The following is a 25,373-nucleotide window of genomic DNA, read 5'->3' as shown; positions in this document are numbered from 1 at the left end:
AATGAATAAAAAGAACACTCTTACAAACCTAGACACAGTACCACCAGTCTTACACCACCACCACCACCACAACAACCACCACCATGACTAAAAACCCAAAGCTGCACTTGTCAGTTTTCATGACCTCACGTCACAACCTTCACAATTCACATTAAATGCATGAAGATATGCAGGCTACAGAGGCCAGCAACTTTCATCCACTCCACACATAGTGCCGATGTAACACTAACTTCATTTTAACGGCTGAATTAATTTCCTTATACTTGAAACCGTCTCCTCCACTGATACAGTTTAGTTCTGCATGGATTAAAGTCAAATTAATAGCAGATCCAGATATGAAATCATAATGGACCTGAGAACTCACCATTTATATGCATTTGCCATCATTACATGGCATCGTATTATAAACACTATATTTACACAGTGTTATGCAAGTCTCAACCGCAAACGGATTATTCTGTATTACTGTACAATACTATTTAAATAGACATTAATGTACAATTACTAAAAATTACAAGGGAGGAAATTATTTTTGTATGACTGATTAGGACATGATCATTGTACAAGCTGAAGCTTCCTTTCTTCTGCCTATAAACGATAGCAACGTCACAGCTTTGTCTTCTGGTCGAGTCCCTCTCCTCTAGTCGTCACCAGAGGACGATGGAAGGGGACACAGAAGCCAGTGCTGATGACACGCCACGGACAATTATAACAACGACCATCCCAAGTCATCTAGAGCAATCAAATCAATTGTCACCAATTAAGAACGGACATGCTGAATTATGCAGTAGAGACAATGGCCTTAGGTTACTCCAAGCAATCACAAATATAGAACCTGTATGAGGTCTTGTGTCAGATAGCCATGTTTGCCACTTGAAAAAGGACTACTTGTATTAATAGTACACTCTCAAGATCTCGCATTGTGACCTTTCTAAACACAAAGCATGGTGGGAGCGCCACTTGAGAAGCACTTGAGAGAGGGTGGCCTGATTAGATCCTATTCTGTTCTGAGAGGGAGTCAACCAGAGCAAATAATGTCACTGGTCATATAACCAGGAGAGTCAGAGTGAGCGAGGGAGAGAGAGAGAGAGAGAGAGAGAAAGAGAGGGAGGAAGCAAGGAAAGGAAAGAAAATAAATAAAAAAGAGAGTCAAAGAGAGGAAGCAAGGAAATGAAAGAAAGAAAACAGAGAGCGACTGGCAGAGGAGAGGAGAGGAGAGTGCATTAGTGGCAGAATCCCAAATATAGGTTAAACAAACTGAATGAGCAGAGGAAGAGAAAAGACTGAACGTGAAAAAGGAAGCGTTGCTGAGAGAAGGGAAAGCTACAGCAGTGAGCGCTGAGAGAGAGAGAGAGAGAGAGAGAGAGAAAGAGGAACAGGATACACTTCCTCCTGTGTGTCTGTGTCATGGCTGCGGCTCACCGTGCGCCCTTTGATGTGTGACAATACCACAGGGCCACATCAAAGGCTGCTGCACAACAATTGACACACTATTTGGGCCGCCAGCTTGAATTGTTTTGACCTCAAACGGTGTCATTAATAGCGACCACTATGAGGGTTGTTTTGGTCCGGAGCCTGGTGTTTACGCGTGGGCCTGCACTTGTGTTTGCTATGGGCTCAGCACAGGAAATGAGATCAAGCGCCCATCCTAGGTGTGGGGTTCTCTAAGTCCTACAAAGATATCTGTTGAGGGAAAGATTTAGCCGATAGGGTTCTCGACGTCAGAACAGTTTCTTCACTTCTCTTCTTGTGAAGTTTTGTGCAACTATTTCAGTTTGACTGATAGTCACACCTAAATTGTTTTGCATCTTCAAGTGAATTAAGAATTGCACTAGACCTTGTGATCTGTATTTTTAGAAAATGCACACCTGATACCTTCCTTCAAGCACGAATTTCACGGAATCCAACCAGTCAGGTGTCAAGTACTACGGAATCCACCTCGGCACACTTTTCAGGACATTTTTTTCAACTATTGCAGACACTTCTGCTTTCTTGAGTGCACTCTACACAGGTCTTAGAGTGACTTAGAGTAGTACGGTTGATTTGTAGTCATGTTTCTGAACTACAACTAAAACAAATAACAATGTTTCTGAACTACAACTAAAAACAAATAAACCCCCCCCCCCCACAAACACCTAAAAAAACCCCACAAACATTGTCACCAATGTTCCGTTTTGGAGTTTCAGCAGAAGCACACACATTAAACATACATGCAGTTACACACAAAAATAACCATGCTAACACACATCTAGCCAGCACACTCTATATGACACACAGAGGTTAAATATGTGGAGGAGCCAGCTCCTCGGCCCCACTCCGATACCTTCTTTAGCAGGAGTGATTTGCGGGGACTGGGGCTGGGAGAGAGACTGGGAGAGAGTGGAGGCGTCGTCGGAGGTTAGCTGATCGTGCTCGCCATCTGCAGGAAGTGAGGGGGGGGGGAGCAGGGGCGAGGGGTCGGGGACAAATTAGTGAACACACAGGTTAGAGAGAGAGAGAGAGAGAGAGAGAGAGAGAGAGAGAGAGAGAGAGAGAGAGAGAGAGAGAGAGAGAGAGAGATTATGTGTACTGCATAAGAGAGAGAGAGAGAGAGATTATGTGTACTGCATGCGACATAGATAGATAGAGAGAGAGAGAGAGAGCGCATGAGAGAGAGAGTCATGCACATTCACAGTGGTTGTGGTCAAACTCCGCTCTGATGAGCACAGAGGGTGCAGGGCAGGCTGTGGGTGTGAGGGAAATCACATTGCGGTGATGATGACAGGGTCACACAGAGGGCCCTCTGAGACGCACGCACGCACAGACGCACACACACACACACACACACACACACACACACACACACACACACACACACACACACACACACACACACACACACACACACACACACACACACACACACACACACACACACACACACACACACACACACACACACACACACACACACAGCAGACAACATCAACACAGATTAGAGGACAATAGTCATCACATGGGAAGTGAGTGTGTGTGAACAGGGTGGGGAGGGTCGCTGGGCAGGTCAGTGTTAAAACTCAATAAGGCACTGAGTATGGCCAGACCACATGAGCCTGAACTGTGTGGTGATCATGAAGATGGTGGCCAGTCTCTGAGCAGCATCTCCTGCAAATGTCTAGGGTGACCATATAAGGTGAGGATACAAGGGGGTCAGCGCTGGTTAGTGAAGGTCAATCCTCTCCTAGGCAAGATAACAAGGCCGGTGCTTCCACCCAGTTTCAGCGGCACTTGAAGCGGCACTAAACCGAGAGCTGCAGACTCTCCTACATGGGACACCAGTCCATCACACAAGTGACCCCCGGCCAAGCTGACGACCCATTTTACAGCTGGACTGAGACCGTGCAGATACAGTGCCTTGTGGAGAAGCAGGGTATGTCCAGTGTATGTGGTCAGATGCACAGGCAAACAGGAGAAGCAGGGTATGAGTGTCGCGATTTCGGTTTCGAATCGCACATCATTACAGCACTAACCCGCAGTGTTCAAAAATCAGAATGGCGTCCGAAGCCGCTGCACCACCCTGCCCCGTGATGGTATCAATGGTGTGTGTGTGTGTGTGTGTCTGTGTGTATGGCAACAGACAGATGACTCACAAGTTGGAGAATGTGAGACCGTTTGTGATGTTGGGCTGGGTGTGTGAGAGTGGGCAGACCATAATGTCTGTGTGTGTATAGAGTGAAGGAGAGTAGGACATACACTAATGGCATGGGTCCATCTCCTACTCTCTGAAATTGAATGTGTGTGTGTATGTAGGTAGAGAGGGTTGGGTATTAGTGTGAATGCATGTGTGTGTACAGCAATGCAGGGAGGAACAGACACACACACTAATGGCATCCATCCATCTCCTGTGCTCTTTTATTGTGTGTGCATGTATGTGCTACTTAACATAGCCACACACACACACACACACACACACACGCACACACGCACACACGCACACACGCACACACGCACACACGCACACACGCACACACACACACACACACACGCACACACAGGCTTGTGACTAATGGGCTGCATGTTGACCCTGGGCCGTTTCTCCATACATGGCGTATTGATTTCCCCCTCTGAAAGGCTCTCCTCCCCGCTGATGCTGTAATTACCATCGACTCAAGAGCACAGGGGGTCGGAGGAGAAGTCTTCACATACATGACAAATGCAGGTAGCTCCTTCAGACACACTCACACAACCATACAAACACACACACACACACACACACACACACACTTGGGGTAATATAGGATAATGCTAGAACAAAGCTTTCACCCTATAGCTTAATTGTATGTACATACAGTAAGGCTATGCGTGTACACGCCTGAGTTTGAAGCCAGTCTGTCATTTACGAGGGCTATTGTGTAATTGCGTTTGGCTGGGCCTCCATTTTTGATGTCTGTGTTGACTACTGGATCTGCACAGGCTGCAGTGGCAGGTTCTGCAGGCCATTCTCCTGGACCTGAGCGATACTCTTGGGTGTGTCCACTCAGGATGAACGGCCACCTGTTAGTGGCGGCCACCGGAGATGAAAGGTTAAGCCTCAGACACGCTAATGTGTGTCAAACAGGACAAACTGGAGTCAGTACCTACAGCTGCACCTCTCTTCCCCAGGGTGCTCGTTTGAGGCAGCACTCGGCGCGGTCACATGTGCAGAACTATCTGATTAAAGCATATCAGTCAAAGCGTTGTCCGAATCTGGAATATTGCAGTTGGAATACTAGGTGAACAAGTTAAAATTCCATTTCGATCATGACTCGTCTGCATTTAGATACGTTACAAACTCCAACTGTATTTAGTTACATGACGGATCAGATTTAATCAGATCAAAATCAAATACTCCAGGTTATCTTCTCTGACTTAATAAAATTGTAAGATTGTTTGTTTGCATGTAACCACATTGACTAAGGACCGCATGATCAGAAGATAACAGGAACAATGCCTCTGATAAACGCCTCTATGGAACAGGTGACATCATGTGTGCTGTGAGTGTGCATGAACAGTTTAACCTGAAAATAAATGTTCCTACACTTTCAATGTATACATTCCTATGTTGGCCCTCCTCTCACCCATCTCACCTGAAGTCCCATCCTCGACTGCCCTACTACTGCCCCCTATCTGGACTCCTGGCCCGTACAGCCTATCGACCCACCACCAGCCTATGACAACTCTGCCTGGATTACGGGCCCGTCTGCCAACCCACCACAAGCCCCTCGACAACTCCCTTCCCCTGGACAATTCCAACGCGGGACTATTGAACTTTCTGTCACTAAATCAGGAATAACGAATTACCATAACGGATACGTAATCATCCCACCTCTTGTAACTTTCAGCTCAAGTGCTTAACACCATGTCTTATTCTCTACACCCGACTATCATATGCATTTGTCATGTATACAGACCTTACTGTCATGTACTGACCCTAGGCAGATGGGTCAGGCCCTTGAGTCGTGGATCTGCTCGAGGTTTCTTCCTATATGTATCTCCAATTCTAGGGAGTTTTTCCTCGCCCCTGTTACCCATGAGCCTCTCTCTTGCTTTTCTCTTCTTCCTTTCTTTCCTCTGATTGCCTACATTCTGTAAAGCGCCATGATACATGTGTTATGTTTTGGCGCTCTATAAGCACAATAAATTGAATTAAATTGAAATTCCTATGCAAATTCCTCTACATATGAATAGGATAACATCTCAGGAATGAGTAGTGGTGTAGAATGTATTAAGACTGCTTGATTGCTATGATTGTATCAGTCGTGATAACCAGCTTCTGCTAACGCAGATCCCATTATTTGTAGGGGACATGAGACCTCTTGTGACCTGGTGCTTGACATATTGCCGGCCTCAGGGAGGATGACCTCTGCCTGAGAATATCTCCACCTTAAACTGGCCTCGGGTGGCTGTATCCAGGGGATCCTGTTACCCGCAGTCCAACTCTGGACACTGTATAAGGGTGCAATTGCGTTTCACCTCGGGGTCGGGTGGGAGCGTGTTTTGTTTTTCGGCCGTGGGTGATGTCATGTGCTGGTATCTGTGGTTTGTGCCTGAATGAGTGGCATGGCGTGGCACTGTGTGCTGTGGTGTCGATTACTATTCACACATGAGCCAAGGCTCTGTCTAGGTGGGAGCTCTCCATTACCGTGACCTCATCTGAGGTCAGAGTTCATGCATCTTTTATATGTAGATGGGTGCGTGCGCACACACACACACGGTGTCTACCTGCCTGTCCTTTAGAGAAAGGAAGACTGTGTAGGATTTCGACATGGGTGCGGGTCAGAGTTTCCGCTAAAAAAAATGGTGCCGGTCAAAGTGACCGGCAGAGGTTTCGTTTTCCGGACATTTTCATGATATGCCGGTCAAATATCCTATTATCCCTTCTTAATTAGTCAAATTGAGGAAAACTGGAGACAGGCTATGTAGCTTAAAGAATGACATAATCAGGCTGTATAGAATGCAACATGTTCATTAGCCTAACTTAAACATGCCTAACAAGATCTAGCCAGTATCTTTTCATGGACAGCAAGAGTCCGCTTCGTTCGTTGTTTTAAAAAGGCTACGTTGTTTGTTGCTGCTACCTATGTTATCTCCAGTGGTGACTGTTTAACTTACACAGATGCGCACACACAAGAATGAGCGCTCACACCACTACCCCCTAATGCTATGCCTCTTCCAATGTCAACTCAACTTCCAATGTCACTGATTCCGACAGATACGGCCGACACTTCTGCTTTTTATCTGGTGGTGGTGGAGTTGACCGGACATCTGAGGCTTCAGACGTTACCAATTTATCATCATCTATCGTGTCTGGCCTCTGAAAAAACTTTTAAGGCTAGTCTGCCTGGGCCTGGCCATGTTTGAACCGCCTCACTCATTTGTTCGTTGTTTAACATGGACGTTTTAAGCGTGCGCTTCCTATTTGAAATGCAGAGTAGGCTATGCGTGTTGTTTAGCTTACTTTTCAAACGGTAGAGCCTGTTCATTTAAAAACATAGCCAGAGGACGTATAATATAGGCTTACATATTAAGGCTTATTCTCAAATTCAGATTGCGTTAGGGGACGGGATAAGCCAATTTCAATCGGACAATTTGACCGGAGGGATTTAATTTTGTCGGACATTTCATTTTTTTTCCGGCCAATGTCCGGTAATTACCGGACAACGGAAACCCTGGTGTGGGTATAAGTGTGTGTTGACAGCAAACAATGTTGCAAATAAATGGCACTGATTTAGTGCACTGAATGTGTTGACATCTCCATATACACTATTATTTGTATGTGTGTCTGCATGCATGCATGCATACATACATACATACATACATAGATACATACATGTCTCTGCTTAACAAATGTATTAGCAACGCATTGGCAAAGAAATATATGGATGTATGAACAGCAGAAAGGTTGGCCTTTAACAGACTGATGGCATCAGTGTGTTTGACCACATGTTGTGCATGTTGTGAACATGTGCGCATGTGTGTGTGGATGTGTATGTGTGTGTGTGTGTGTGCGCGCATGTGTATGTGTGTGTGAATGTGTGTGCGCATGTGTATGTGTGTGTGAATGTGTGTGCGCATGTGTATGTGTGTGTGAATGTGTGCGCGCATGTGTGTGTGAATGTGTGCGCGCATGTGTGTGTGCATGTGTGTGTGCTTGTGAATGTGTGCATTACCAGTGGGGCGTTTGCCATCAATCTCCTCAGACAGCTCGCTGAAGGGGTTGGGAGGCAGTGGGCCTGTCTGCTCCTCATCCTCACCTGTGTAAGGCTGCGGAAGAGGGGATCAGGAGAGAGGAGGGAGAGAGAGAGAGAGAGAGAGAGAGAGAGAAAGAGAGAAAGAGAAGGGAACATCACAGAGGAAGAGTCCATTACTATGAGCACCAAACAGTGGGCCAATGAGTCACTGTGATGGTGTACTCTAGTGTGACCTCACACACCTACATCTACGCAGACAACAAAGAGCCACACCTCATGCGTACGATTAGTGTGAGCTTTCACGCCACTGCACACTGGTGCACACACACATGGCAAACGCACGGAAATCCATACTCAACAAAACTGAGTGAGAACTCATGGGAGAAACTCAACAAAAATAAAATGTCCGCATGCGTCACATGTTGCTGATGTAGTGGACACTCACGAACAGACAGTCGCTTCACTCATCCACATACAACCTTGCATTACTCTCAACTCAAAAAGATACGAAAGTGACGAGACTAAGAACACATCATGCAATACTGGGCTGATTCTCTACGAAAGAAACACACTCCACACAGAAACAGAAATAGAATGAACTTTGAGTTGCAATCAATCAATCAATCAATCACAGAGGAAATGCTTTACCTTTACTGGACCCTCACCCTTTACACACCACACACACACACACACACACACACACACACACACACACACACACACACACACACACACACACACACACACACACACACACACACACACACACACACACACACACACACACACACAGATTGCGAGAAGAGAGGAAAGGGAGATGGTTCTCTTATCAAATGTTCATTTGAGTGTATCATGTGCATCCAAGAAGACCATCAAATGGCAATAGGGACCTGTGGCACCAGTGACTGCTGTACTACAGCACCACCTTGTGGTCAATATTGGTATTAATATATAAGTGACACTACAATGCTTGCTGTGAAAAAATAACATTGTGTGGCCACATTTTCATAGGACAACAATCCTATGTTGATTCAGGTTATTACATTCAAAACATACACTGCCACACACACACATGCAAACTACTTCTAGGGTTCCCAAACTCAAACAAAAATTCTTCCAGGGTTCCAAACCCAAACAAAAATTCCCTGACTTTCCATGTCTAGAATAGACTTTCCAAAATTCCATGATATTCCAGAAATTCCATGACCCGTGGGAACCATGTACTTCACAGTGACCCAGCTTTCTTCCACCCATGATAACAACTTTAAGTACATGATATCCTCCAGGTTCAAGAATATTATGATCCTGCCCACGACCAAGGTTTTAGGAACCTAAACACATTCACATACAGTAGCTGCAGAGTATATGCTAGAATCCGGTGTAACCGAGATGTACGTATGACAAGGTCTTGATATGCTCGGAGTAGGCTACTTGTCTCTCTTTTGAGAGCAGATGTCTTTAGGACCCAGAGGGCAGGACTGATGCCTTGCTTGCCACTCACCGGCGGCCTCTCAATCACAATGCCTGCAAGCTTGTGGGACTGGGGCCCGGCCGTCATCATGTCGAACCTGTTCTGTTCCCGGATCTGAGGGAGAGAGAGAGAAGGGCACCACAAACAGCCAATCAGATCATTTAGAGAGGGACATGTGACCTGTGGACACATGTGTGATTGGACAGCCAGAGAAGACAAGTGGTGCTGATGAGGCCCACAGAACTCACTTTGTTCCTCTTCTCCAGCACCTCTGTGGGGTTGGTGTTGAGTGGGATGAACTGGTTGGCGTCCTCGATTCGGATGGGAGTACCACTGCTGATGCTGGAGTCTTCAGATCTCATCCACTGTGTAAGAATAAAGGTCATCAGCACTTCATTACTGCACTTTAACTAGCAATCGTGGTGATCACAGACAAAATAGCTATACCTCTTCTGAGATAGATATTCTACATCTTTTAGCTGTAAGAAAAGACAAACACCGTTTATGGTGTGATATTTTCAACACACATCTTTACACAGTGCAGTTTCCTCTACAGCCACAAGAGGGCAGAAGCACATCAGAATTACAGAGGACTTGGAAGCGACAGCTCTGACAATCTCATCTTACACACCAAATGTTTCTCTCCTTCGGCTAGGACATGCAAGAAGAGTGGCCATGCCACTGACTCATCTAGCGATGCAGGAGCACAGACCATCTGAACAACAGGACACAACCCTACTTGTGGATCTTGCTTGTTTGGTGTCAATCTATCCAAGAGACTGAGCGCACCCTCAGGCTATGGAAACTGTTGAGACACTATTGTTTCTTTCCACTCCACTGACTCCCACACAACAATATAAACACAATGATGGAGAAACTCATTGTTTACTGTGGACAAGGAAGTAACAAACAACTAGCAACCCCCCCCCCCCTTTTTTTGTTTTTCATGGATACCAACACACACACACACTCCAGAGAACCATTTGTAGTATGCAGTGAATGCAGAAAGTACTTTCAGTTCCTTGTGCGTATTTTCTATTGACTGACTTTCATCAGTATGGGAACATAACACACAACTGTGTGTTTGTTTGTGTGTGTGTGTGTGTGTGTGTGTGTGTGTGTGTATATTTGTGTTTGTTTGCGTGTGTGTGTATATTTGTGTTTGTTTGCATGTTCCAGCAGCTAATAACTATGGAACTGGGCTACTGGGTAGATGCCTATCTAATGAACTGCTATGGATCAGTCTTGGCTTGTGTAGAGGTCCATTGACCTCCATTCTGACTTCAGGTCTATTTAATAATGCATTTAATTAACTTGCAGCCAAGTTTTCAGCCATCCATCTTTCCCCTCAGGCCTACAGATCACAACGCCTTAGCCTGTGTGTGTGTGTGTGTGTGTGTGTGTGTGTGTGTGTGTGTGTGAGTCCTTCCCCACCCCTCTTGCCCTCTCCGTCCCGTACCTTGGTGCGCGGGGTGCTCTCAGAGCCGTTGCTGTCGCCCACGTTGACCTTCATGTAGCTGTTGGGGGAGTTGAGCCAGCGGGTTTTCTCGCGCTGCTGCCTCTGCTGGAGCAGCTTGAAGGGCAGCCGCGTCGCCGCCTCGTCGTCGTCGAACGAGAACGCCGTCACCGTGGCTGGGATCTCCACCTCGCTCTTGTGCCGCGGCTTGTCCCGCACGATGGGGTGCCGGTAGGCGTAGCCCGTTCGGTAGCCCTGTGGAGGTGAAGGAGAGGAGAGGAATGTAGCTGCTAGTGATGTAGCAAAGGGATGCAGCAAAACCCGTCTTTAATGTTTCCTTCTTTTTAACTTCCTTAAATCCTTCTTTAAACTTTCTATCCTCTTATAGGCACTTTCTATGCCTATAACGAGGCATTAGAAAGTTTGTAAGTGCACCAGGAGTTTTAAGGAGTTTATTTAAATGACACTTGCCTCTGCATCTGCTCCTATACCGATGCGGCGACGTTTCTTCCGTGATTTGGGAAAAGCCCGTAAAACTCCTGGCAGGAAGCATGCATAAGGATGTAGATCCAGGAATGCACTAATATTTTGTTCGTAGTCCAGTTTGCTACAATTATTAGTTAACACTTCGGAAAAAAAAAATTAAAAACTGGATATACCAAAAAACTTTGATGTAATCGCTTCCTGCCAGGACTTTTACGGGCTTTTCCCAAATCACGGAAGAAACGTTGACGCAGCGGTATAGTAGCAGATGCAGAGGCAAGTGTCATTTAAATAAACTCCTGGTGCACTTACAAACTTTCTAATGCCTCGTTATTGGACTAAAGGTCATAGTTGTACTACTGTAGAAGTTTCATACCATTCAGGGCATTATTAGTGGGGTAATTTACGAGATAAAAGTTGGTTCCATTACGACTGCAGAACGTCATTAGTTTCTGACAGCGCTACTCGACCTGGGTTCGACCAAGGGAAAAAAGGTTCTAGGAGGGTGTTTGGCTCGGGGTCATGGTGCAAAGGACCCTAGGGTGAAATTACTCCGAACCATCGCTTTAAATGTCAGTGAAATAGACCAGATACTTGTCTAAAATGGACTCTTCAAGAGTTCATATTCAATGAACACACTTGAAAAGAAATAGGCTTAGTCATAAATAAAATCGACTTCAGCTCCAACAAACTGACATTGTTAAACAATAGGTACTGTACTGACATTCATTCATTCATTCAAAAGCCTTCTGTAATGATGCTCATCAAATGGCCTGTAACAGCACATCAGCCCTCGGCCATGGACACTTACAGTACCATTAAACTCCATAAGAAGCCCCATGGACAATTACAGTACCATTAAGCTCCATTGGAAGCCAGTTAATTACTAAGATGGCCCACAGGAGCAGAGGGGAGCGTGTCAGACACCAGAGGGAGTTCCAGCGCTCTTCTCTGACAGAGAGGCCAGAGCGTCAGCCGCCTATGGAGGCAGGACGTGGAGGAAGAGATTTATGAACGGGCAATCAGCTGAACGCCTGCCAGATGGATTTCCCCGAGTCGGCACCAATTAGTGCTCCCTAAGAACTAAGTCAGCTTGGACAGTGGGTGGGGGTGGGGGGGGGGGGGGGGGGGGGGAGAGAGAGAGAGAGAGAGAGAGAGAGAGAGAGAGAGAGAGTACTGAATGTAAGGGCTCAAGTGAGATATTCCTGACAGATGCTGCTAGTTTTCCAGTCAATCAAGCACGGCGGCTGACCTCTCTCAAAGCACAGGGGCTGTCCATAACATCTGGCACTGGTTCTCAAAGTGCTGCTGTGGACACATCCCTATCTCTCTCTTTCTCTCTCCCTCTCACACACACACACACACACACACACACACACACAGTCTAGTGTGAGTGAGCACGTGTAAAGGGTGTTAAACACCACTCAGTGACAGAGGGGCAGAGGAACGGGGCAGAGGAAGTGAGAGAGGACGAGGGGAGGTGGGACCGCTGACCGCATACAGGACGAGAGCCGCATCCATCGACTGGCTTATACAACAGGTCACGCCAGTTAACAACACTGCCAACAGCAAAAGCGCATGTGTGTGTGTATGTGTGTGTGTGTGTGTCAGTATGAGTGTGTGTGTCAGTATGAGTCTGTGTGTGTCTGTACTTGAAATGCGTGTGACAGTACAGGCAGTTGGTGGATAAGGGCATGAATGTTTTGATGGGCAGGGTTAGGTTGACATTGCTGTAGGCCATTTAAAAATCCAAATGCCAGTCCGCTTAGGAGGGTGTTAAAGAGTATTCAGTTTTCACGCTTCTTGTTGGAGCACTGTAAGCTTATATTTACAAATGTGAGTGTTGACATGAGATGCTGATGTATCTATGCACACATATATCAAAAGCCCTGCTGACTAGTCTATTTTTACTCATATTGACACTATTTGATAGATGGGCATTTTGTGAGCTTGAACAAAGTCTAGCTCAACAGGACCATCTTTATATATAATTGCCGTCATGCACATATTTGTGTAGGTGTCCATGACTACGAATGTTTGAATGGGTATACATAAGGTTGTGTGTATGTGAGAGAGAGAGAGAGAGAGAGAGAGAGAGAGAGCGCGTGTGTGTGTGTGTGTTGTGTGTGTAGAAAGGTTCCACTCACCAGGTTGTCCAGCATGCGCATGAGCGACTCAAACTCGAGCTCGCCCACCTTCCACTTGTGCTGGCTGCCCATGTTGACCCCGGCCTCGGCCACTCCGTGCGTGCGCGCCTTGTACTTCTCCAGGTCCAGCACGATCAGGTTGTCCGGGCTGCCCGCACATGAGATCGCATTCACCTGCAGGGAGGAACAAATACATTTGTCATTCATGTTCCAGGGAGGGTAAACGTGAGGGAAAGGAAGGGAGGAGGTGGGTGAGCGAACAGGAGGAGAATGTGACCGGGCCATGTCACTCATGGAACAAAACATGGGGCTAATGTGAACAGAATGTAAAAACAGTGCACATCTATAAACAGTGCATAAAAATGAACAAAAACAGAGCACACACACACACAGACCTCTGCACTGGTCATCCCCAGCGGGAATAATGGGATCGCGGCTCACAGACATTTTTCCATAAGTCAAGCGTGGAGGCAGCGGGGGGTGTTTATTTTTAGCAGTGTGGGGGAACTGCGGACTAGTGGCTTTGCCGCGTGGATTAATGTTTTGTTTGCACCCTGGCTCCGAGTCAAACTGGGATTTTGTGCTCCTATTACATGAGAGGGGGGCGGAGGGCTTTCATTTCTCCCACACTCTATCCACCCCGGCGACAGGGCAGGATGCGCTGAACAAGCAGGCAGCCGAGCAGTCAGACAGACAGACAGACAGACAGACAGACAGACAGACAGACAGACAGACAGAGAGGGAGTCGTGGACCGTCTCTTCCCTGCATGACACACTTCCTATTCTGTTCACCGGTCAAGCTCGCCTAATTAAAAGTCCCGGCAAGAAGTCTCCCGGCGCATGTTCTAAAGGCAGAGCCCAAGATAATCCTGAGAATGATGTTTTGGCAATGCTATTATGAGCGCTGAAAACGGGGATTGGTTGGGGGGTGGGGGGACCAGGCATGTTTTATGAGGTTGTAAAGAGAGGAGGGAGAGAAGGAGGAGGAGGAGAGGATGGAGGGAGGGAGGAGGATGGAGGGAGGAGTGGAGCAGTGTGGAGAGTGTGTGTGTGTGTGGGGGGAAACAGCTGGAGGAGAGGCTGGCATAGAAAACAAACAGATTATATAAAGCTCTCTCTCTGCTCTGAGCCAAGAGTGATGAAAACAGAAACATAAACACGCTCCACATGAACTGTACCGGGGGAATAGGAAGAGAAAGCCGAGGGCCTGGCCTGCCTGTTTGCTGGATGAGGGGAAACAAAGTGATGAGCCGGTGTAAGCAGTGTGTGTGTGTGTTTTGTATGCACATGTACGAGGAGGATGTGTGGTGCGTGTGGTCGTGTTGCAATATTCAGCCTGTATGCATGTATGTATGCATGCATGTATGTATGTATGTATGTATGTACCACTAACCTGTGCATGAGCATGTGACTATGCGGATGCATTTGTGTGTGATTAACTTGTATGTATTAAGTAATCATGGGTGCCTCATCTAGACTTGGCATACAAGGTAGTCATCAAATATGAAGGGAGAGGGTGTCAGTGTCTATGTCAATCTGTCCTGCATGTGGACATGGGCTCATGTGTGTCATGTCTTGGCCACATCCACTGACTGCTTGTCCTGACATAGTGTGGGAGAGCTTGTCTGTGTGTAGCCCATGCAGTGTGAGGTCCTTACCTGGATTTCACATGCAAACTGGGCAGTGTAGATGTAGTGAAAGGCCTCTTCAATAGTCTCTCCCAGCGCCACTACTCCATGGTTCCTCAGGACCAGCACCTGCACACGCACACACGCACACACGCACACACGCACACACACACACAAACTGTGAGTGGTCTGAAGGATCTGAACGGTTCGTCATTACCCCAACACATCTATACAACACACCTCTTGCTTAAAACAAAGAAATCTATGCATTTAAGTGTGCAAAGGTAATGGCTTGCCAGGTCATGCAGATCTATTTGCACTTGAGAGCAGTGACATGGTGTGTGTGCTGACAGACAGACAGACAGACAGACAGACAGACAGACAGACAGACAGACAGACCTTGGTTGAGGGGCCGAGGGCCTTCTGGAGCTCCACGCGCTCCTCCTGGTCGTCAAGGCTGCCCTGGTAGTTGTAGTAGGCGATGTCGCCCAGGATCAGAGACTCCTGGGAGATGGGCAGAATCCCACACTTCATGGAAGAGACCTGCGGGGGGCAGCAGAGAGGGAGGTTACTCTCAGACAGTCAAAGTGACCTTACAGATGGAGAAGTTGGAGTTGCGGAAAAAATAAGACGTGTATAACGTTTCGTTAGGCAAAACTGAATAAGCATGTGCGTAACAATTTTATCATTTGAGTTTTTGTAGTTTAGAAAAGTCTGTTTTGGCACGTCTTGCAGACCACCAGCTGGCGGCAGTGCTGACTCGACAAGACGTGCACTACATTTCCCATCATGCCTTGTGTTGGTGTGTGTGTGTACTCACTGCTGCAGTGGCTGGAGTGTGAATGTGGATGATGCACCGGACGTCGGGCCGCATGGAGTAGATGGCAGCGTGGGGGCTGAAGCCGGCGTGGTCGATGCGCAGGTTGGTGGAGCCCTGATCCACCACGTCCCCAATGATGTTCACCTTCACCTGGAGGGAGACGGTCAGGCATGAGGGGAGACACGGATGCTGTCTAGAACACCTGAGGGCTCCTACTTCTACCCAGTGCAGCATGCACAGGGCTGCCCTATTCCCATATCAAGGAAGGTTTCCACGTAGCCACATCTGAACTACTTTTGTTGTGCTTATTATGAATACGGTAGTTACCCCTTTTTGTCCCCCATAAATGAGAAGAACTAAGAGAAGCAGATATGCAAGAATGTAAGTCTGCCTCTTGTCATCATATTTACAAAGAAAAGAAAAAAATGCCCAAAAATAACAACAACCCACTAATTTCCTTAGAACTTCAAATCCAACTCCGATTCCATGACGGGCAGTATGTGTAGGCTGTGGACAAGTGCTTAGCAGTGGCAACAGGCTGCATGTTGGCGGCCGGAGCAGTGAATGCCAGGCAACCAGTGGTGGATAACAACATTAAACTAGAATCAGTGCTGTTAACTGGTGACATCATGTGGTGAGGAATGAGTCGTTTTATTACTGGAAATGGGAACAGAACTGGCCAATCGGATTATAGAATGGGCCCGGATGAGGAATTCTTGACCAATGAGTGAGGCGGTGGCATGGTGTGTGTGTGGGAGTGGGCCGGCCTGCCTGGGGAGCAGACGCTGATGTGGATAACAGCACAACCAGAAACCTGTCATCGGCCGCCTGGGAAGCTCAAGCCAGTGGAAAAGAGGAGGGAACACACACACACACACACACACACACACACACACACACACACACACACACACACACACACACACACACACACACACACACACACACACACACACACACACACACACACACACACACACACACACACACACACACACACACACAGAGAGACAGTGGAAACTATCCTCCTCCAAATGGCCGACTCATTTGAGTTTTGTGCATCATATCTTTTTCTCCGTTCATTTGATATTAGGTCCCGAGGCACGGGAGGCTGGATCAGACACACCAATGTCCTCCGCAGATCAATTTGCAGTAATTAATTGAGGTGCGGCCCGAGACATTCAAGGCGTTAAGGGAGCGGCCTAAAGGGGGAAATTAGAAAATGCCTAACGATGCCATAAAACGATAACATCCTGAGGCATTGTCCCTGATCAAATCAGCATGACTGATGCCTCTGCAACGGACTGCTAAACCACTCACTCATGCTAAAACAAAATGTCTGTAAACAAGAATAAAGAAATGAATGAGAATGAGAAATGGCAGTCTCAGTCAGTCTTAAAACCATTTCAAGTGGTGCCACTTCAGCGGTGTTTAGAAGAGCCTACCCTCAATAGTGGGCCTTGTACACAAAGCAAACCATATGCGGAGCACTCAGGTTACGCAGAGCTGGCATGTGGCCAGACGGAAATCCATTTCAACTGAAGCACATTTAATACAAGGACTGGGACTTTCACTGATATCCACTGATCGAGTTTGGTTCCATTTAATGGCCAATAGGGAGTGACGCAGTCAAACGGACTTTCTTGCCCAATCCATGCACATATGGCTGTCAAGCACACTCAGATCAATAGACATCCAACTAGTGGAAAAGTGAACGGTCCTAGTGAGGCATGTTTAATTTTGCATCCATCTGTTCTCTGCTTCACAACACACACACACACACACACACGAGCAGCTGCCAGAATGCCTGAGTTACATCACATGTTGATCCTGTAACCGACCACCCATGCTGCCCTTCAACTCTACTCACGGTCTATACGAGCAGTCAATACTCTGGACCCAAATAGCTCGGGGGCTGCATGCTTTAAATGCAATAGAGTACAGTGGAGCCCTGGCCTAAAAATGCACACCCAAACGGCTAGTGACGAGACGCCGAAATACAACACTGATGACTGCTGCACCAAGGTGACATTCAGAAAACAACAGACTGTGGGAAAGATTCCTCACGGGCGCGCCCCATTGGTGGATTCAGATAAAAACAATCCCTCAAAACTCGGAGAGCCCCCATGGAGCCAGCCAATCACAGTGTCGGTCTGTGTTTTCTTCCTCAACCGTAAGAGCCCCCATCCCAAAATACGAGGTGTCGTGTAACGCAAGCTGCCCCGCCGGCAGGGTGTGGCAATTCGGCTCGCTTCCAGCTGCACTTCAAACATTTATTGAAACGCAGCAACTTTACCATCTCACACCAACTATAACCCCTTGATTGGAGCCGGCAGATTTTCCCTCCTTTTTTATAATCAAAACAAAAAGTCCCAAAGTTGTCTAAATCTCCACTGGAGTGCAGCGCTCAATGGAGGGTTCATAAGGGGAGCCAATTCTACTGTAGTGGATGAAGACCAATAAAGGATCAGTTCTTAAAACCGCTCCAAAAAGTATGATTAAAAACTAATCTCCCTGTTGTAGGGGGCTTTAGCACGGGAGGAAAGTGACTTCTTTTGTTTTTGGCCGAGGACAGAAAAGGAGCGAGAGGGGGAGGGAGGGAGAGAAAGGAGGCCGAGAGAAAATGAAAGTAGTAAGGGGCGGGTGGGGGAGGAGAGGGAGAAAGAAAAAGAGAGATTGAGTGAATGAGGGGGAAATAAGGAGAGAGAGAGAGAGAGAGAGAGAAAGACGGTGGCCTTTTCAGACGTCTGCTTCCTGCCAGAGTCCTTTCCCTCACCTTACAGGCAGACAGACTGCGTGTGTCACCAGACACGGCCACCCAAGGGCTGTAGCCAGACCCTGAAGTGACCTTCCACATGCAGCATTCAAACGCTCAGGCTCCTGGACGACTTCCTTCAGCTGAACTGGGGTCAGAACAGTCTCCAGAAAGAGCACTTGGGTTCAAATCCATAAAAACTCACTACAACAAAAGACTGTGGCCTCTAAAATAGAAAAAAAGGCCTATTTTTTTTTTGGCTAGAAATGCATTTTTGCTTTGGTCTTGAAACACGGTCTGCCATCAGTGAGTACTTTGTCTACTTCCAGCAACTCCAAGTGTTTTTCACAGCAGAAACGGCGAAAGCCATTTCCATAAAGAAAAAAAAAGAAATCTACCCAGAATAACAAGACTAGCACAGCCTCAGCCATAAAAAAAAAGCAGCAGGGGTTTGGTGCGTTACTTTTTTTTTTAAAAAAAGGAAAAAAATGGAAAAAGCGGAGCCAAACTGCTGTGAACAGAGGGGCTCATTCCCGCCGGGTAGCGGGAGCTGCACTCGTGCAGACGGGAAATCACCACAGGTGATGTCGGCTCTCACCCGTCACCTGAGCTCAACCGCTCAGGTATGTGCACCACCACAGCAGTGCACCTGACAGCGGCAGGTGCTGCAAGGGCAACGGTCATAAAATAAACACCCCAGAACATTCCTAGAATGCAGCGACCTTTGACTTTTTAAAAGACAGCCCATATGCAGGAGGGAGCTTGGCCTTAGTGTCCTGGGAGCGTATACATCACTGGGGGATGCCAGGCCAAAAAAAGCATGCAAACAAAACATGCAAAAAAAACAAAACAAAAAAAAACAGTTGGTCCAAAGTTTAGTGGAGGTGACATAGAAACACTCTTATTGAGAGAAGACAAGGCTTTCATTTTACTGAGGTGAATGAACAGCTAAGAGCAGGCAGCAACATTCCACATAGTTCATTCATGTGGGAGAGAGAGAGAGAGAGAAAGAGAGGCACAAAGAAAAAGAAATATGAGAGAAGGAGTGTGTGAGACTGGGAGAGAGAGAAAGAGAGAGAGAAACAATAACACCTGACTGTCTCTCTCCTTCATTACTCTGTTGCCTCAAGCGGTAGTGACAGCAGCACCCATTTGCATGGGCGGTTGGAATAGCAACAGCAGCAGCAGCAGCAACAACCCCCAACAGCAACAGAGGAATTCTGTCAGTTAAGGCTACATGTACACCAGGGGGAAATCCAAGCAGATGAGTGAGCGTGGGCTTGTTTTGTGTTCCAAAGAGAAGGACAGTTCAGGCAGGCTGACGGTGAGGACAGAGACTCCACTCATGCCCAGCAGATAACCATGGTTACACAGCTGTCTTACCAATGAGAGGGTGAACCAAACCTCAATAGATGCCATTCAGTCTATTCCAGATCTAACCACCACAGTGGGTGGTGGAGGTAGAAATCTGCCATATAGCAAATGCCAGGTCTCTCTCTCCACCACACACACACACACACACACACACACACACACACACACACTTACCAGATTGGACGCAGAGGCCTCAGCGAAGGACAGTCCCCTGGGGATGATGAGAATGTGGTCTTGTTCTTTGCTCACCCGCACCTTTGGCACAGCAGGAAAAACAAAAACAAAACCGCAACAGAATATCATTAAACCAGCAACAAAAGCATAACAAATCAACAGTGTCATGAGACATATGACTCAGCAGTCCATCCCCAACCTCTTTTAACTGACGGCAACACAGGACACCACCCACATAACAGTCTGTGCACTCTGTGCTGCCCAAAATTGACCTCTATATAGATATAGATAGATATAGAATATCTTAAAGTCTTGGTAGCATTTACTTCACAAAGGTGGTCAAATGGAGACACCTTAAGTTAGCATAGCCACATACTGTTGCTATTGCTCCACTGCTTGCACAGGTACATGTGTGCGGAAGAGGTTTGGGCAGGATCTGGGAGGTTTGGGCAGGATCTGGGAGGTTTGGGCAGGTTGTAGGAGGTTCTGGGAGGTTTGGGCAAGTTCTGGGAGTGTTTTGGGAGGTTTGGGCAGGTGATGGGAGGTTTGTGTGGACAAGGTTGGCTGAGACTCACTGTGACGAAGGAGCTGGGGAAGTGGGCCCAGCTGAAGAGGTCCACCAGCCGGTAGAGGCTGGCCAGCTTACAGCGGGTCTGCTTCTCCCCCTTCACCAGTGTGGTGGACTCCGTCCCAAACATGTCGTTGATGGGAGTGACCATAGCCAGACCTGCAGCAAGAGAACACACAAACAAACAAACAAACAAACAAACAAACAAACACACAAATAAATAAACAAATACATAATGGTGGTGGGCCACACAGTGTCAGAATGACCGCACTAAAAAGAGCAGACAGGGAGCAGACATTACAGTTCATTACAACCACTGTGCATGTGAGGGATAAGAACAATGACTGATGCGTGCTTTGGTCTTGAAGACGTTGCAGGGTTAACTTTAAAAAAAAATAAAAAAAAAGGTCAAAAAGGGGAAATTCCTTGAGCTGGAGCTTTCTTATCAAAGAAAAGGATGAGCTTTGGATGAGCATAGGCTCTGGAATTCCTATTGTGGTTTGATTGCAGATAGCACATTCCTTAACCACAGGAAATGAAACAAAGTTTCAGAAGCATTTGTGGCATGTTTCAACACAATGAAGACATTATTTTAGATGCCACAGTCTTATCAGTGAGTCATGTCATGGTAACAATGTTATTGGCCATTTATATTTATTTCGTGCCGTTTCCAAGAGACTTGCGGAATGGTATGTCAGGGCTCAGAGAATTGTTTGTCCAGCTTTCCTTGCTATTCAAGTGTGTACGTGTGTGTGTGTGTGTGTGTGTGTGTGTGTGTGTGTGTGTGTGTGTGCGCGCGCGTGTTAAGGGTGGGTATAAAGTCCTATGAAAGTCCAGAATCATATTACAGGGTTGAATGAGAGTTTGACACAAAAGGTATTGCACCAAAACGCATGTTTTCATGCAATTTTCATAAAAGCTTCCTTTCAGGAAGTGCTTTTCACTGCGCTGTTTCCAACTCAAATCAAATAAAAACATTTGTTGTAAATCATTTGGCGTATATGAACTAGTATTGAACTCGGCTATAAATGTGAAGATAAATGTCTGCATCCCTAATGATCCACTGGCTGCGGGTAAATCCAGTTAGTGTGTCTGGCTCCTGCACACCGAACTGCAATGGACTGGGTAGTGATGCAGATGTTTTTCCCATTTCCCCCCAAATGCACTGAAAGGACATCGCTAATTTCCCCAGAGATCCATGCAATGAGTTCAATGTCAGGGAGATCTTTTTTAAAGCCACCCCCTACCAAAAAGAAGCTTATCTTTTTAACCTGCTAAACGACTTGCCACATGAAATTTAATCAAGTGATTTACTGTACTCGTGGATTGATTCCCCCCTAATAACAGTGGGAGAAGAGCAAATAACGTTAACTCTATATTTAGCTGTCCATTATCAAAGACAGTAATGAAGTTACTGTGACTTATTCCCAAAGAGAGAGACAATAAAGCACAGGGCTTCGTTAGAGGCAAAGGGCGCAGCACTTCTTTTCCGCCCAGGAGTTCCAGGGAAGAGGCCTGATCCCGACATACATCACACAGCCAAAGGGGCCGCGGAGTTTCTCTGAGTTTGGAGTGTCGTGCTGTGGGGGGTGGGGGGGGGGGCACAATTAGTTCCGCATTCCGCTGCTGGAATGGAGAGCAGACTTCACATGTGGAGCGACGGAATGAATGTGGGGTTTGTAAGAGAGAGAGAGAGATGAGGGGAAAGAAGGAGAGAGGAGAAAGGGCAGGGCACTGAGAGTGGAGTGGAGTGAGGATGGGAGAGGGGAGGGGAGGGGTGGGGTGTGGTGGGTGAGATATTTCAGGCCTTTCCTGAGTTGGCTGGGCTGGATGAGCATGTACGTCTGCATACCTCTCTGTCTATGGGAAAACTTTGCTGCAGATTTTAAGGAATTTTCATTTGTTTTGTGCTAATAGGTAGTAATGGCATATGGGTTGGGGTTAGGGTGGAGCCTGGGCTGGCTGCCGTGGAGATGAGCCGTGACGATGGGGCGTACCAACTGCCGGTACTTACTGAGGGGGGAGGTAGAGAAGCCGGCGATGGAGCTGGCCATGAAGAAGTCAGCGATCTGTCGCAGGGCCAGCAAGCCAGCGGGGTTATTTCCCTTATTCTGCTGCTCCTGAATCAGGCCCTCCAGCTCGTCTTTAAAGGCCTGAGGGAGAGAGAGAGAGAGAGAGAGAGAGAGAGAGAGAGAGAGAGAGAGAGAGAGAGAGAGAGAGAGAGAGAGAGAGAGAGAGAGAGAGAGAGAGAGAGGGGAGCGGATTAGAGACTTGGCGACCTGGACATGACAAACATGCACGTGGGTATAGACACACACACACATTTCTAGGCTGGACTCCTGAGCTACTATGTCACACAAGCCACACTAATCCCGGCAGCAGGTCCCCTGTGCTGATTACCGGAGGCTCAGTGTGCTGTGACACACAAACAAGCGCACACACACACACACACACACACACACACCTGCAGTAAGCCAGAGGCGCAGTCTGGTGACCCAGTGCCTGTGGATGGTCGGAATGTTGACCACACACACACTGGGCCAGGAGCAGCTCAGGATGGGTTCTCATCTAAAGTTTCCTCGTACTCCAGGCTACACTTACACCACAACAGATCAACTCACTTCGGCTCAACAACACCAATAACAACTCCGATTTCTCCTTGTGGTTTTGGGAAACATCTGTTTTATAGCGTTTGGGGTATCCCTGAAACGTTTTACAAAGGCTGTGGCAGACATTCCACTAACCAACTGACTTCACATAGCTCACTTAATATCTTCCTTAGTTTCCCTGAAGGCTTTTTTTGGCCCAAACCTCAGGCATTGTGGGCCATAAAATATTTCCAATTGTGATGTGCCCAGCTGAGACAACACGCGCCACGCTGCACCCATTCCCTCACGCGCTAAGAATCCCACCAGTGACGTCCTCTCGCGTCCCAACAGCTCTGTCAAAACACCGGCCGAACAAACAGGACCTGGAATGGGATGGACATTTTTGTTATGCCGACTCGTCGGTTAATGCACAGATGGCCACAATAGCAGCAGAGAGTTTCGAATCTCTAGTGGAAACTCCGACTCAAAGTGCATCCTGATTACGGAGTACTGCATCAACTGATATGGCTGAACCTTCTGATCTCGGTCAAAGGCAGCACAGAGGGTAATGCTTGAATGCTGTCAATCACAGTGTTTGGTTAATGCTTTAACGTAAACTTCTCCCACCAAATCAAAGAGGCAATCGGGAAATGGGGTTGGTGGTCATGCAACAGTAAAAGCAGCTGGACTCAAGAGATCAGACAAACATCTGGTGTTTTTAACTTAACAAATAGCACGACATCGACAGCACTGACCAATCTAACGAAAAAATATGACATGTTGATAACTACTTTAACTTTTTAAACTTCTTATTCATAATTACAAACCATGTATTCACAACCCTTAGTCGCTTTGGAAGAAAAACGCTCAAGCTAATGCTCTGTCCTAAAAGAGTTTCTCACGGGTTAAAGACACTCAGCGGTCCAGTAAGAGGCCTTGCGCACGGGACCTCAGGAGTCACCCAAGCCAGACGATAAGAACAGAGCAGCGACACACAGAGCACCGGGTCACAGTCTGCCATTGAGATTTAGTCTGTAGTAAACATCCGCCACAACCACACACACTCCAACACGGGTAGGGCTGCACAACGAGACCACGTGAGCAGAAGCAGGCCAGGTGCTGGCACAGGTGATCGTCGCCGCGGCGACAGTTCTTTTTTAAAGTAAACAGTGTGTGTCCGTTGGACGAGCCTCTGTCTTTGAGATGACACAATGTGTTGTGGCGGCATCAGATCACAGAGCGAGAGCTCGGTGGCACAAAGGGGTTGAAACTGGGTCACAGAACACATCTAACAACACTCCTCAGGGGGAAATGGGAAGGTGCCTACAGATATAGACTAGACAACCTTTAATTGCAGGGTCTTTCTGTAGAACACAGGCTCTCAGTCACAATGACACAATTACAAGGTGTTACAATCATGAATTCTCATATAGCATGCTATTTTATCAGCAACATGACCAATCAATCAATCAATAAATAAATAAATAAATAAATAAATAAATAAATAAATAAATAAAAATAAAAAACACCCTGCAATCACTATCCATGTTGTCATCCAAGTTGAGAGAACAAGTCCAAGCATTTCAACATCATTCTTCCCTGATCTGAACCACGAGCATTAGTGTGCAATGCTTTGTTCTGTAACAAATATGTACACACACAGGAAACAAGAGGAAAACTACAACAAGCTCTGACGCAATGAACGGTGGCATTAAACAGCCTCAGAGAGTTTACACAACCAAACAACTACACCTCCTCTTGTCTATCTTTGGCAACATTTCTACAATAGGGTGATACTTGTGTTGGCATTGTAAGCGACCGTTTATGCTTCATAAAAGCTGAATGGCTGCCTGCGTACGTGGCTCCCTTCCATATAGGTCTGGCGTCAGAGCATGAAGCAAAAACAGCACTCGCATCAGGGTGTTTCCAGTCTCCGGTGAATGGTGCCAATTTTGCGATAGCTAAAAATAACAATTTCAATGCATAGTTTTGGCATGTATGAGATTGTTGCTACCATGTCGGGTTTCTTTGCTCTTCAAGTTCACACCCACCCCGGAACCTGCTTTATCAAGCCATACCCAAACCCTGCTTTTTATACCTTCATTCACTCTGTTGAGGTGTTCTCATCCATGCACGCTCTCTCTCTCTCTCTCTCTCTCTCTCTCTCTCTCTCTCTCTCTCTCTCTCTCTCTCTCTCTCT

The 25,373-nt window shown here is 46.9% G+C and overlaps 1 protein-coding gene across 4 annotated transcripts in view; it reads right to left on the bottom strand.

Moving 5' to 3' along the window:
* The window catches only part of add3a (adducin 3 (gamma) a), a 105,323-nt gene that overhangs the window by 3,785 nt on the left and 76,165 nt on the right, over positions 1–25,373 (bottom strand). For 3 of the 4 annotated variants that reach the window (XM_076293304.1, XM_076293297.1, XM_076293296.1), the window contains 12 exons: positions 22,600–22,738; positions 20,593–20,744; positions 20,018–20,098; positions 15,715–15,864; positions 15,294–15,437; positions 14,925–15,023; positions 13,267–13,440; positions 10,640–10,891; positions 9,429–9,545; positions 9,211–9,294; positions 7,689–7,782; positions 2,324–2,419 (listed from right to left, as the gene is read on the bottom strand). In XM_076293304.1, coding sequence (XP_076149419.1) covers positions 2,324–2,419; positions 7,689–7,782; positions 9,211–9,294; positions 9,429–9,545; positions 10,640–10,891; positions 13,267–13,440; positions 14,925–15,023; positions 15,294–15,437; positions 15,715–15,864; positions 20,018–20,098; positions 20,593–20,744; positions 22,600–22,738 — 1,582 coding nt within the window. The remainder of the gene's footprint in view (positions 1–2,323; positions 2,420–7,688; positions 7,783–9,210; positions 9,295–9,428; positions 9,546–10,639; positions 10,892–13,266; positions 13,441–14,924; positions 15,024–15,293; positions 15,438–15,714; positions 15,865–20,017; positions 20,099–20,592; positions 20,745–22,599; positions 22,739–25,373) is intronic. The other variant, XM_076293311.1, reaches the window with a different exon arrangement.

The sequence above is a fragment of the Alosa pseudoharengus genome, unplaced genomic scaffold (assembly GCF_046254945.1).
Source record: "Alosa pseudoharengus isolate Yale_2024_CS ecotype anadromous, Long Island Sound unplaced genomic scaffold, YU_APseudo_1.1 YU_APseudo_1.1_scf_1, whole genome shotgun sequence".
NCBI classification, from domain to species: domain Eukaryota; kingdom Metazoa; phylum Chordata; class Actinopteri; order Clupeiformes; family Clupeidae; genus Alosa; species Alosa pseudoharengus.
This window is presented reverse-complemented; position numbering and strand designations above follow the sequence as displayed.